General features: G+C 44.8%; 1 protein-coding gene across 3 annotated transcripts in view; it reads left to right on the top strand.

The window, feature by feature from the left end:
* Positions 1-15,049, top strand: part of SQOR (sulfide quinone oxidoreductase) — a 50,913-nt gene that overhangs the window by 13,641 nt on the left and 22,223 nt on the right. For all 3 annotated transcript variants that reach the window (XM_040969789.1, XM_040969787.1, XM_040969788.1), the window contains 2 exons: positions 9,641-9,894; positions 13,308-13,478. In XM_040969789.1, the coding sequence (XP_040825723.1) occupies positions 9,658-9,894; positions 13,308-13,478 (408 nt within the window). In that variant the 5' untranslated portion in view covers positions 9,641-9,657. The remainder of the gene's footprint in view (positions 1-9,640; positions 9,895-13,307; positions 13,479-15,049) is intronic.

Here is a 15,049-nt window from a genome sequence, read left to right on the forward strand (position 1 = left end):
CTGCTGCAGAGGGCACTCAGAAAGCATTACTTTCTCAGGAAGGGCTCATTTTCTCCTTGCTGTGTGCTCACTCTTTGTTGGCTCTTGGAAGGGCAGTTCCCCTCTGAGCCTCAGTCTCCTCACTTGGTAAGTGGAGTGAGCGCCTCCAGGGTGGGCTCAGGTGTGGGCCTTGAGAATGATAAACACCTGCTTATCTGGCAGCAAAGTATGAAGTTGTCTGGCTAACTTGTGTCACTGTTATCTTGCAGTTGCTTGAAATAGGCGTAGACTTTAAAGTTACTGTGACTAAAGAGCAAAGCTAATGTCCACACCCAAACAGTGCTTTGCTTTTTTTTTTTTTTCTTAGTTTGGCTTTTTAGTGTATAAATTTCAAATATACAGAAAATGGACTACCACAAAGAATGCCTATCTACTACGTTTTTTTTTTTTTCTTAAGATTTATTTTTATTGGAAAGGTAGATATACAGAGAGAAGGAGAGACAGCGAAAGATCTTCCATATGCTGGTTCACTGCCCAAGTGGCTGTAATGACCTGAGTTGAGCCGATCCAAAGCCAGGAGCCAGGAGCCAGGAGCCAGGAGCTAGGAGCCAGGCACCTCCTCCAGGTCTCCCACACAGATACAGAGTCCAAGGCTTTGGGCCGTCCTCGACTGCTTTCCCAGGCCTCAAGCTGGGAGCTGTATGGGAAGTGGAACAGCTGGGATTAGAACAAGTACCCATATGGGATCTTGGGTGTGCAAGATGAGACTTTAGTCACTAGGCTACTGCGCCAGGCCCCTACTATGAGGTCTTTGAAAAGTTCATGGAAAATGCCATGTTGTGCAAAAAATTATGCATAGAGTTCAAAATGTTTTCTGTACCCAAGTAAGTTCATCTTCTAATTCCGTTTGCCAGAAACCTTTTGAAGTCATCTTGTCTAGCTATTAGCAAGTTTCAAATTACTATCAAGTCATGGCCCATCTTGCTTCATCTGTACTTATACCAACCTGTAACTTCTGAAAGATTTCCGAATTGTAAATCATTGAGCTGTCAGAGTCTTGTCTTGCCTCATTGGTGGAAATAATTTTGTTGTGAGGTGTGTATTTCTAAAAGCCAGGGGCTCTTAAAAATAAATCATTACTGTCAATTATACTTTGATTAGGAGACTCAGGTTTTTCTCTTTTCATTTTAACTAATAAGCTAGATTTTTGACACTGCATATGCTCTGGGATCCATCCAAGCTACTTTAAATTTGAATGAAAACGAATTGCAGCCAGTGGACATTTTTCTTATGGAAGGGTGAGATATTGTGAATTAAATCCTGCATTCGGTTGGAGATATGCCTGTAGACAAGTTCTCTACTCCTAGTCTAAGCCTCAATTTTCTCGTCTGTGAATTGGGAATAACAGTTATAGAGCCGTTTGGAGGAATATTTGAGATAGCATAAACGTGACTAGTAACATTAAATTTTAACTATTATAATTTTAAAACTATTTTTAAACTATTTTTTCCCCTAGCAAATCCTGTTTTAGTGAACAGTGTGATTGATAGATGCAAAGACCTGATGATAATAGCTTTAAGCTGGTTTAACTAAATAAGGCTGTGGGCAGGGATTTGGCCCAGTGCTTGGAGCCCCAGTTAAGATGTCAGTGTTCCCTACTGACGTTGGTCAAGTTTGATAGAAGGCTGTTGCTCCTGACCCCAGCTTCCTGCTAACACAGATCCTGGGAAAGTGGTGGTGGCTCCCGAGTGCGAGGCCTGGATTGAGTTTCTGACTCCTGGCTTCAGCCTGGCCCAACCCTAATTGTTGTGGGCATCTGGGAAAAAACTAGTAATTGGGTGCTCTGTCTTGTCTGTCTCTGTACCTTTCAAACAAATAAATGAATGGATGAATAAACCCTAAATAGGCCTGGAAAACCAATGTGGGGAGATCTGGTGGGAGGGGAGTCTTGTAGAAAACCCTCCATTTGGGTACCATGTGTGAGTGGGACCCCTGCCAGGTAGACAAGCTTGGATCATGCCTTAGAGATGGGAACTCCCGGGGATCCATACCACTAAAACACGGTGCTCAGAGTAAGTTTGCTTCAGGGAAGCCCATGGCTGAGAGCTCTGCTGCCAGGAACCGGGTGAACGGTAACCAGAGGCCGTTGTTTTCTCCTGTTTTGGAAGTGCTTGACAAACATGGTCTGCTCAAGGTTGGCCTTACCAGTTATGAAAGTCAGTGCCAGAGGGCCTAGCCTGGCATAGGCTTGAGATACAATGATATCACAATGATCCCTCCTTGTGATCTGTACCAAGGCCCAGTGTTTGCTGAGAAAAAAGTAGCTGAAGATTGACTGCAACAGGCTTGCCAACTTGGTGCATCTGTCACTACGAATGCACTGAATAATCCCTGCTTATACACCAGCTCTGCTTGGGCTCTGTCAGGTGACCTGGCTGCTCACAACCCAGTGAGTGGCATGTCATGTGACAAAGATTAGGAAGTTTTTGACAGAAGCCCTCTGGTTCAGGAAGAGCAGGATACGGATGGGCGTGAAGTCCCCAAGACCTCTCCGGATCTGGACTTCACCCAGCAGCCAGTGATGTAAGAATGAGATGGCATGGCGGCTATTTTATCTTTTAATCAGCTGTCATTTCACTTCCCCAATTAGATTATGGATTTAGCAAGACATTTATTCTGAGCTTTTGAAGGAAACCATTGGTTTAAGATCAGGTACTTGATTTTTATCTAATGTAAAAGCATGACATTATTTAATGATAATATATAGTACATGACACTTGTTAAAGTCAAATTTGTCTTATTCATTGGTACTTTTTTTTAAAGAGTGCTTCACTTCGTGGGAATGCAAAGGTAAAGTGGCTGCATTGTGTCATTGGTAGTTAATTCTTCTTAAACTTACGTATATATATTTCAGGCTCTCTTTTGGGGAAACTAGGAAACCAGACTTACCATCTGCAGTTATTTTGATGGCAGAAATTGTCTATTTTCTGCTGTTGCATTTTCATGCTTCTCTTTTTTTATTCACTTCTGTTAAGGATTGTGTGGCAGTTTCTTCCTTCAGTTTTCTTTCTTGTTGCTGTAGGTATGGCTTAAGTTTAAGTCACTGTCAGGAATTCCTGTTGGTACCTAAGTGATGATTTCTTTCTTTTTTTTTTAAGACTTATTTTATTTTTATTGGAAAGGCAGATATACAGAGAGGAGGAGAGACAGAGAGGAAGATCTGTCCGATGATTCACTCCCCAAGTGGCTGCAACGGCTGGAGCTGAGCCAATCAGAAGCCAGAAGTCAGGAGCCTCTTCCTGGTCTCCCACGCGGGTGCAGGGTCCCAAGGCTTTTGGGCCATCTTTGACTGCTTTCCCAGGCCACAAGCAGGGAGCTGGATGGGAAGCAGGGCTGCCGGGATTAGAACTGGCACCCATTTGGAATCCTGGTGCGTTCAAGGCGAGGACTTGAACCACTACGCTATCGTGCTGGGCCCCCAAATGATGATTCTGACACCATTGTTTTCTTTTTCTCTTTACTTTCTTCCTTTCTTCTTTCTCTTTCTTGATTCCCTCTTATTTCATTCCTTCATTTGTTCCTTTTAGAACTCCTGTCCCCTAGGTTCACTCTCGAGATGCCCACAATAGTGGGGGTTGGGAAAGGACCAAGACCAGGAGCTGGGAAATCAATTCCAGGTCTTCCTGAGAGTTGGGCTGTCACTGCTGCCTCCCTCGATCTGTTAGAGAAGGCTAGAGTCAGGGCCAGGAGCCAGACACCGAACCCAGATACGCCAATATGGGAGCCGAGGGATCCTGATAGAACAAATCATGCTCCGTGACATCACTTCTAATACTAAAGTTATGGGTTTTCCCCCCTCTGTGAACCTCTGATAACGATTGGGTACCCTACAATTCAGTCCACTTGTGACATTAAATTCTAGAATGAGCACAAGAACCCGTAGGTTAAAAGCAAAGTTCCATGAGACTGCCTCCATTTCAGACATTTGTGTCTGGCGAGTTACCAATTTGGAGCTTCACATGATCCTTCCCATCAGATTTGTTAATGAGCTGAAATTTCTCACAGAACGCAGGAAGCCACTGATGTTTCCTGTTTTCTGTAAAGGGTGCAATCCAGGAATGTGGTGAGTGGTGCAGAGGTTTCATGCCTTCCGTCTCCTTCCTCCTGCAGGGAGGGTCAGGGCTGGGGCTGACATTTCCAACCCTCTGCTTACCATTATGTGTTTGGTGTTTCTGGTGACCAGGACCATGCAGAAGCCATTTGAGATTCCATCTTAGTCACCTCCACAGTAGAAGCTCAAGGACTGGATATGAATAGCAAGATGCCTCTGCGCAGGAGAGCAGGCTTCAGGAGATCAGAGCTCAGGACTAGGAAGCCCTGCTAGGGCCCGGCGGCGTGGCCTAGCGGCTAACTAAAGTCCTCGCCTTGAACGCGCCAGGATCCCATATGGGCGCCAATTCTAATCCCAGCAGCTCCACTTTCCACCCAGCTCCCTGCTTGTGGCCTTGGAAAGCAGTTGAGGACGGCCCAAAGCTTTGGGACCCTGTACCCGTGTGGGAGACCCGGAAGAGGTTCCTGGCTGCTGGCTTAGGAAGTCCTGCTATATTTTTATGACATCAAAGTTCTGAAGCGAGGTAGTAAGGAATTGTAATTATGTCATTGCTGTGTGCAAGGCTCGAGTTCATGTTCAGAAGCAGAAATCCACACAGAATAGAGTTCAACTTAAAACAAGCTTTATTGCTCCCAGGTGAGGTTCACTGGTGTGGTATAGACAGCTGACCAGGGAAGTCGCGCCAGTCGCCGTGAGGGGCTCTAAAGGTGTGGGGGTTGAGGGATGAAGGAGTGTGCCTTCAATGGTGCTAGAGCGTTATAGGCTCTGTCTGACCTTGGTGAATCAGGGCTGGCCGGGGAGGGAGTCGCCTTCTCCCTGTGCGGCTGCTCAGCCTCGGCCGCCCCGACCCACCCAGCTGGCCCTTACGCCTTGGATTGTTTTTGAGTGTTTGGTGTTGTTTCCTGCCTGACCTTCACTTGAGCTGATGGTTCTGGGTTTTCTGATTGTGAAGTTAAGATGATGTAATGAGAGAGTTATGTGAGATGTTTGGGTGTTTTGAAACTTGGGACATTTCCTCTAGCACATTCTTTTGTGTTTCGTCGGACTGCAGAAATAACCAGAGACTCCTTGGCTGGGTGAGGGAAATATTTGTGTCAATTTTCAAGAGAAAAATCATGGGTTGTTGGCTTGCAGGGAGCTAAGAGGTCAAGTAATTGTAGATGGCCACGCCTCCTGGGTTTTCTTTTTCTCTTTACTTCTCTCATGGGGCTAAGATGTATTGTTAGGACTTTGCGAAAATGGTTTTCTATTTTCTGAGAAATGAGTTTTGCTGTGTTCTGAAAGTAAGATGGAATGTGGCCTTTCCCTCGCTACCAAAAAGTAGCGTTCTGCTTGATGAGCCCCTCCAGTCTTCAGTCCAAACAAGAAAGAGTAATTTTTTAAAAGATTTCTTTTATTCGAAAATCAGATATACATAGAGGAGGAACGACAGAGCTTCCGTTCGATGGTTCTCTCCCCAAGCAGCCACAATGGCTGGAGCTGTGGCAACCCAAAACCAGGAGCCAGGAGCCTTTTCCGGGTCTCCCACGCGGGTGCAGAGTCCCAAGGCCCTGAACCATCCTTGACTGCTGTCCCAGGCCACAAGCAGGGAGCTGGATGGGAAGTGGAGCTGCCAAGATTAGAACCGGCACACATATGGGATCCCAGTGTGCTCAAAATGAGGACTTTAGCTGCTAGGCTACCGCACTGGGTCCGAGAAAGAGTAATTTGAAAAATACAGGTTGTAGCATTCATTAAAGGAAACTTGGCAAAAGCACATCCCCAAACATGGGGACCGAGGGGAAAGCAATGTTTATGACAAAACCATTGCTAATGTGCAGGATCCAGTTTCATGAAAATTGGTTTCCCTTTTCTGGGACATTTTGGCAAAACATCTACTTTCCTCCCCGTCTAGCAATATCACCAAAACATTGTTCTGTGATTGATACCTAGTTGTTCTAAAAATCACAATGACTGAAAAGGCTCTGGGGCTGTGGCCTGCCATGCCAGATTCCTATCTGAGCCCTGCTCAGGTCCTGGCTGCTCACTAATGCTCCCGGGAAAGCAGCGGATGATGTGCCAAGCACTGGGGCTCCGTCCACTCACCCAGATGGGGTTCCTGGCTTCCGGCTGTGAGTGGCATCCACTTGGCTCAGCCCCTGTAGTTGAGGCCATATGGGGAGTAAAGCAGCTGGAGGTCTGTCTCTCTCTCCTCCCCCTCTTCAGGTAAATAAATAATTCTTGATAAATAAAAGTCTAGGCTCTGACACCAAAATGCCTGAGTTTACATCATTTATGGGTTCTGTGTCTCGGCAGTCACTTCACTCCCCTCTGCCTCTTTCATCTCTAAAATGAATATAATAGTAGTCAACTTGCAAGTTATATGTTTATCTAAAAGACTTAGTAAGTGGTGTTTATGATCACTGAAATGTCGATTTTACTAACATTAGTATATGTATAAGGGTAATTTAAAAAGTTCATGAAAAATAGAATTGGAAGCATAGATTGTCATAAAAATAAAATCCCATGTATGGTTTTTTTTAGTAATATGCATTTTTCAAATATTATGGAACACTTTTAAAACTCCAAACTCATACTTTGAATTCAGTTTTCCATTAACTGTTTGAAGTACTATCATATGTAGTAGAAATGAGCATGAAACATAGAAAATCAAAAGTCAAAACTACCCATTGCCCAAAGAAAGCCACTTATCCAGTGGTGAGGATTTTGGTTCTTTTTCTTTTTTTAATTATTATTATTATTTTTTTTATTGGAAAGGCAGATATACAGAGAGGAGAGACAGAGAGGAAGATATTTTTCTTTTTTCTAATTGCATTTTCTCATTCACAGTTGTGAGGATACTTTATTTTTTATTTGAATGCTGGTTATAGCAGTTTATATCTTGTTTTTAAAAATATTTATTTATTTTTATTGCAGTCAGATATACAGAGAGGAAGAACTTCCGACTGATGATTCACTGCCTAAGTGGTCGCAAAGGCTGGAGCTGAGCCAATTTGAAGCCAAGAGCCTCTTCCCAGTCTCCCACAGGGATGCAGGGTCCCAAAGCTTTCCCAGACCATAAGCAGGGAGCTGGATGGGAATTGGGGCTACTGGGATTGGAACTGGCACCCATATGGGATTCCCAGTGCATGCAAGGCGAGGACTTTTAGCCACTAGGCTACCACGCCAGGTCCTATATAATTTTTTTAAAAAGATTATTTTTAATTGGAAAGTTAGATTTACAGAGAGAGAGAGAGACAAAGATCTTCCATCCACTGGTTTACTCCTCAAGTGGCCCCCATGTCCAGAGCTAAAATGATCCGAAGCCAGGAGCCAGGAGCTTCTTCCAGGTCTCCCATGCAGGTGCAGGGCCCCAAGGCTTTGGCCTGTCTTTGGCTATTTTCCCAGGTCGCAGACAGGGAGCTGAAAGGGAAGTGGAGCAGCTGGGATACAAACTGGTGTCCATATGGGATCCTGGCACGTGCAAGGCTAGGACTTTAGCTACTAGGCTACTGTGTTGGGCCCAATTTATATTCATTTGTAAATGAAATTTCATGAGTCAGTGATTTAAGCTTTCCCAGTGCTTTGACATTCTGACCTTACTCCACGACTCATCCCCTCCTCCCATATTCTATTAATGTGATCATAGATTTACCTTAGCCAAAACAGTCTGCAACTTGGACCTTCCCTGGGCAGTGTGGAACCTGTAGTTCTTTATTGTGTTCCTAGAAAGTAGTTAGGTGTAATCCACAACCCAGTTAACTGAGGACTGGCCCTAAAACACGTATGTGAGAAATATCTCTGTAATAGTTTTCATCTTCAGTATTAAAGGTTATTTTCTTGGACTAGATTCCTCAAAATGGAAGTGCAGGCTGAAAAAACTGTACATGTGGCACTGTTTTGAACACGTGTGAGCTGGCTCCATTCTTTTTGGGCTTCCACATTTTCCCTCTCCAGTTCTGGGTTGCTTCGGAGATCTGAAATACTGAGATGCCCAAACTCCGGAATAGAGTCAGACTTCGTTAGAAGGACAGCTCCTGCCTACTCCTTGCCAGTCCCATCAATTTCCCCTTCTCTAGGACCTCTCCCTTTCTTGGTCCTCTTTCCTCTCTCAGCTTTCTCTAATCCCCTGATGAAGCTTTTCTTTTCTCCAGTTGGGTGTGGCATGAGGGGGCATATTATGATAAAGTCTTCATTACAGCTAGTGACAGAGAATGGCATTGTGGTTCCGTGGGTTAAGCCTCCAGTCCACAATGCTGGCATTCTATATGAGTGCTGGTTCCAGTCCTGGATGCGCCACTTCCAAACAAGCTCCGTGTTTAATGCACCTGGGAAAGCAGTAGAAGATGATCCAAGTACTTGGGAGCCCTATACTCATTTGGGAGACCCAGACGGAGCTCCTGGATTCAAGCTTCGGCCTGGCCCATTGTGTCCCATTTGGGGAGTGACAGCATTAGCATACGAGTTTCTCTCTCTCTCTCTTTCTCTAATTCTTGCTTTAAAGTAAATAAATAAATCTTTAGAAAAAAGCCGGAGAGTCAGATTAAGATTAAAGAAGGAGTTAGTGACCATAATAGCTGGAGTTGTTAGTCTCTGTTTTTTAGTTAGTCCATTTTTTAAATGCCAGTTCTTGGAGGGGCAAGTGCTGAACCCAGAGGAGTGAAGATGGTGATAACACTTGAGGCAATGTAACGCTCAAGCAGAGATCTTGAGTGTGGGCCTTCCAGGTGGATATCCTAGGTGGGTAACCTAGGTGTGCTGGAGCTCTATCTGCTCAGGGTAGCATCACATTTTCCTAAAGCTCAGGTACATCTCAGGGGGAGTATTAAGGAGAAATTGTTGACTGAAGTACACATGATAAATGGCTCAGCTGCAGCATGTGCAAGTTCTTTCCATGGAATACAGCTTTATGATACCAGGCAGAAATCCTTTTATGGTTTTTTAAGAATCACACGGTTGAAATTGCTTGAGGCGTGGAGGGTCTTTGCTCACTTGTCTGTCGCCAGTGATTTGCTTCTATCGTCTGTCCCTGGGAAGATGAAACCAGACAGTCTCTGAGCGGAGACTGAGGTCCCAATGAGCACAGTTGGAACTCTGGGTTTCTGGCTGGAAACCAAGTCTCAGGTGCCCTAGATGGCATCCTCTGATAGTGGATATACAGTTTAATACACCGAAAACTGAAGAAAGAGTGGAAGAGCGTGCCGGAGAGGAGTCTGGGTGATAGCTGGGTATGACTAGATGGTCCCCTCGTTTCAGACCTGGGTGAGGACAGGTGCAAACAGAGGAAAGACTTAAAGGACAGGGACTCCTGTTCCAAACAAAATCTGAGATGCCCTGAAAGGAGCAGGAAGGGGAGATACAGAAGCTTGGCTAATTGCAGGCTGGGAATCTAGTCTTCTCAGAGGATCTTGAGGCCCTAAGCCAGGCACAGAGGTGGTGTTGAGAGGTGGTGGTGGTGGGTGGAAGCTTGAGCTGGCCAGATGCCAGCGACCCCAACTTTTGGAAAGAAAATGCTTTGATCTCCTGGTGGTCTCTGCTGTGGCATTCAAGCCCTTGCATGTTCCCTTCCAGCCGGATCCAGCCTGAAGATGACGTCACTCGTCTCGGCGGTGTCTGGGCCCCACGCACGGCTCTTTTCCTGCCTCCTCAGACTCGGCCCGCAGCAGGTTGGCTCACGTCAGCTGCACAAGGGGACCAGCTGTGCAGCTGCCAAGAGCTACTATGAGGTGCTGGTGCTGGGTGGGGGCAGCGGAGGGATCACCATGGCTGCCCGCATGAAAAGGAGAGTGGGTGCGGAGAACGTGGCCATTGTCGAGCCTAGTGAGGTAAGTCCCCTCTGGAGTCCAGGGGTGCCTGTGTCCCAGGGGTTGGGGTGGTTGTGATTGTTGGTCAGGGAGAACAGGTCTTTTGGATTTTGGTGTTGTCTGCTGTGGGTTTTTTTTTTTTTTTTTTGCGGGGTGATTGCAAACTGGATGACTTCAAACAGCAGACAGATATTCTCACAGATCTAGGGGCTACAAGCCACTTGCCCAACTACTGGCAGGGCCATGGTCGTTGTGAGGTCAAGGAGGGGAAATGGGCTGGGGACTTTGTCCTAAACCCCTTTCCTGGCTTCTGGTGGTCACCAGCGATCCTTGGCTTACAATTCCTTTACTCCATTCTCTGCCTCCATCCTCACTAAGTGTTCTCTCTGTTTCTGTGTCCATGGCTTTCTTGCTAGAACACTGGCCATTAGATTACAGAACACTGTTGGACTATGACCTCACCTTAACTCAGTTACATCAGCAAGGTGGCCAGGGTCAGAATTTCACTGTACCTTTTGGCAGACATATTGAACTTCAAACACACCTTCCATCCCCAACCTTCTGTCCAGAGGAAAAGTAATGGCTGTTGCAATTTCCCCACTCTGTTCCAGTTTAGAGAAGGAATGATGAGCTTGCGGGGCAGGGAGGCCTCCGGAAAGCAGCCAGTAGGTTTGAGAAGCCTAAATGTGAGGGGATTATCAGACTACAAGGGGAAAACTGTGATTGATAACATGAGAGAAGAGTAAGTTGTCTGTATCTGTGTTCATAATGTATCTGTAAACTATTTCATGAAAAACAGTTTAGGACTTAGCAAAAACTTTGGAGAAAAAATTTAACATTTTGGGAGATTTGTTCAATATTCCCACAAGAGTGATGTAGGCACCAAAGAACTATATCTTTGGGAGTAAAGCAAAATGGATCTGGTGTCTGTTTGGATGAAGGGTAGGATGAGAAAGACACACTCGTTTTCCAGATATCTCCTTGGGCGCAGGGGAGTGGGGCGGAGGGCAATGAGGCTACCCATGGCGGTATGACTGGGATCTGAGAGGAGTCCAGGGGCACGGTCCTTCACTTCCCTTTTTATTTTATTATTATTTTTAGAGATCCTATTAATTTATTTGAAAGACAGAATTACAAGGAGAGAGAGAAAGATTGAGATTTTCATCACCACCTAAATGGCCTGGGCTAGGTCTCCCACATAAGTGGCTGGGACTCAAGCACCTGGGCCATCCTCCGTCTGCCACTTTATCATGGCACAAGGAGACAGCCCAACTGCAAATGAAGCATCCAGAACTTCAACCAGGTCCCATGTAGGATACCAACACTAGAGGCAGGGGGCTCAACCAGCACTGACCCTGGTCATTTTACTTTTTATTTTCTCTTTTAAGGTTTTATTATTTTTATTTGAAAGTCAGAGTTGCAGAAAGAGAAAGAGAAATCTTCATTCACTGGTTCATTCCCCATATGGCTGTAACAGAGTTGAGCCAATCCAAAACCAGCATCCAGGAGTTTCTTTGGTGTCTTCCATGGGTGTACAGGGGCCCAAGGGCCTGACCTATTCTCTGTGCTTTCCCAGGGCATAAGCAGGGAGCTGGAGTTGAAGTGCAGCAGCTGGTGCTCAACCAGCACACACAGGGATGCCAATGCTGCAGGTGGTGGCTTAGCCTACCATAGACCCACCATAGAGCTGGTCCCAAGATTACTTTCCTTTTAAAGTGACTTCTCTGGGCTTGGCACAGTAACCTTGTGGCTAAGTCCTTGTGTCGCATATGCTGGGATTCCATATGGGCACTGGTTCATGCCCCAGCTGCTCCACTTCCCATCCAGCTCCTGCTAGTGGCCTAGAAAAGCAGTTGAGGATGATCCAAAGCCTTGGGACCCTGAACCAACGTAGGAGTCTCAGAAGAAGCTCCTGGCTCCTGACTTCAGATCGGCTCAGCTCTGGCTGTTGTGGCCACTTGAGGAGTGAACCAGCAGGTAGAAGATCTTTCTCTCTTTCTCCTTCTCTCTGTATATCTGACTTTCCAATAAAAAAAATCCTTTAAAATGACTTCTCTTTAGTTCAGGGATACTACTTTAGTTGCCTGTCTAAAGTTTAATACAATTGAATGTTATATGTATATATTTATTTCAAAGATACAATTAGGGAGGGAGATTGTCTTCTATTGATGGTTTACTCCCCAGATATCCTCAGTGGTTAACTCTGATCCAATCGGAAGCCAGGACCTAGGACCCCATCTGGATCCCCCACATGGGTGCAGGGGACCAAACTTTTGGACCACCTTCCTCTCCTTTCTCAGCTGCACTAGCAGGGAGCTGGATCAGAAAAGGAGCTGCTGAGACTTGAATCTGTGCTTCAATATGGGATGTCAATGTTGCAGGCAGTATTTTAACCCACTGTGCCACAAGGTTGGCCTCAGAGACCTATTTCAATGACAAGGGCCTGAGATGGTCCTTCTCCCTGGAATATAATACCGTTGCTAATCCACGGGAAGGTCCTAGTGGAACCTCTCTTTGTGATGAGACAGAACCTTCTGAACACTGCATTCAGTTCAGGAGACACCATATTCTGCCTGGGCAGGAAGAGCCAGACAGAAGTCTTTCTAAGGAACTTCCAGTGGCTCAGGCTTTTGGCATGTTCCTTACTGTGTCTGGCTTTGCAATTGCTAGAGCTGATGTTCATTGTCTCAGACCAAATCTGAGCTTACATTCGTGTTGAAGATGGATTTGATGCACTCGCCTAACTGCAGCCCCCTTCCTCTTGGATCCCATCCATTAATGGTGGTAAGGAGGCTGCAAAGCCCATTAGCACGTTCCTGGTGTCTTCACCTCTCTCTGGGTCTCGGACGTTCTGGCCAGCCAGTTTGGGGCATTTGGGCCAAATCAATAGCTCATGATTGCCTGGCCTACTCTGATTTAGAAAGGAAATCTTAAGACACTGTTAAACCTTCACCCTTGAGTCTAGAACTTCTACAGCTAACTACTAGTAAGAGTAGACCATCTGGAGCAGAATTCCAGAAAATGGCAGAGGGTTGAGCTTGTGCTACCTTGTAGAGTAGTGCTGGGAACACAGTGGAAGCTGATGGAGTTTTCTGGATCATTGTCATATATTTCTGAGGGAATACATTTATGTTGCTGGGTCTAAATTTTCTTTATATCTGTGTACATAAAGGTGTCCATAATGTATGTATGTATGTTTGGGTAACATATATAGCAGTAGATAGTGAAATAATCTCTAAAAGTAGTTTGTAGCTCTTTTGGTGATTGTTGAGTAACTGTCTTTTAGAGCTTATCACAATAGGAGACATCAACGGGGGGACCAGCTCTCTGGGAACTTGCAAACTTGCTCTAGGGGTAGCAGGGAGCGATAGATTCTAGCTCATGTACTGTTTGCGGCCAAATTGAAATGAGTCTCCAAATACAATGTTTTTCAGAGACATTTCTACCAGCCACTCTGGACTCTGGTAGGTGCTGGTGCCAAACAGATGTCCTCATCGTACCGTCCCACAGCAAGTGTGATTCCATCTGGTGTGGAATGGATTAAAGCTAAAGTGGTTGGATTGAACCCTGACAAGAACTGCATCCAAACAGACAATGGCAAGGAGGTAACCAGGGGACATTTGAAATTTTTGTTTTATTAATTTGTTCATATTAATAAATAACCATTCTCAGACTGGATGACTTTAGGGTTAAACAGCAGTGTGTATGTGTATGTGTGTGTACATATGTGTTGAATACTGCATGATGGCAAGGGATGTGGTAGAGTATACAGGAAAGACTGAATGATGTCAAATCAACACACAACTACAATATTTGTTGACATCTGCTGTGTACCCTATTGTTTAGTACAGTGTCTTGTATGTGAATGTTTGTTCAACGAATGATACTGCTTTATGTTACAAAGGTAGGCATCTCTTTCTCTTCCCATTGAAGTAGTCATTCCCCACACCCCCTTTTGTATCCTTCTGTTTTTTTTTTTTTCCCTTAAATTTTTTCCATTTATTTCTGACACACTTGGCTTCCCAGAGAACTGGGCTACTGAAAAATATCCACCCCAATCACATCAGGGGGCGCTCTGCTAGAACAGTGAGGGAATCCTGTAACTTCCAGGATTATGGCATACAAAGGCATGGAGGATTGATGCTACCAGACAGTGAGACTCAGAATTTCTCAGCACGTTTGGAAGTCTCCTCGCCCTGCCACCCAAGGATCAAAGTTTTTCAGTTCCATGGTGAAGTGACAGTTATAATAATAGCCACTTTACCAGGTTGCTGTGTTAATTGAATGAAAACATAAAAAAGCACTTAAAAAAATAAATCACACAGTGACTTATTAAGAAATGTCATTTTTAAAGCAATGCATGAAATAAAAGGAAAGGCAGATATTTATTGGATGGCCACTATGGGCCAGAATGTATTTTCTGTAGACTAGTATTGGTACTCTTTGTTATGTTAGTATGAAATATCTATTTGTAGGTGAGCCTAGAATTCTTAAGAGGATTAACAGCCTGTTTGCTAAGTTGTTTGTGTCAGATTCCCTCCATTCCCAACTTTATAAGAAAATGGTTGCCATTTCCTGTCTTCTGGAGTAGCCTGCATTGCTCTCTGTGACTGCTCAGAAGTCTTGTTTGTCTACAAGTTTTTGCAATTTCTTAGGATTTAAATTACCTGGCCTGGAAACTTAAACTCATTCAAAAGGTTTGAGGCTTTCTACTTTCTCTTTTATACAAAAGTTTGTCCCTAGTCTTTAGGCATTATCATTGTTATGTACTAATAAAACCACCAAGGCATAGTGTTTCTTATTGACATTCACCCATGTTACCTGTAGACCACTCCTTTACTTTCACTTTACATGCCCTGATGACTCAACATGGTTCAATTAGACATTATTAGGTCCAGCTTCCTACAGAACAAAGAATTCCAGATGATACATGTGTCATATATCCATTTTGATAAGCTGCAGTTTTCACAGTCAACTGAAGTCATCCCTCCATCCATCTAACAAATATTACTGAGTTCCTCATTTTAATGTAGTTACTGCTAGATTCTAGGAGTATGAGGAAGAAGACATAAACTTTACCCTCTGTATACTATAACAAATGCTATAAAGCATGGTGCATTATTGGGCTATGGGAGGGGCCCGTGGCAAGGGTGACTGAGTCCTAGAAGGCCTACTG

This window comes from Ochotona curzoniae, unplaced genomic scaffold (assembly GCF_017591425.1).
Source record: "Ochotona curzoniae isolate NIBS_2020 unplaced genomic scaffold, NIBS_Ocur_1.0 scaffold_4701, whole genome shotgun sequence".
In the NCBI taxonomy this organism is placed as follows: Eukaryota; Metazoa; Chordata; class Mammalia; order Lagomorpha; family Ochotonidae; genus Ochotona; species Ochotona curzoniae.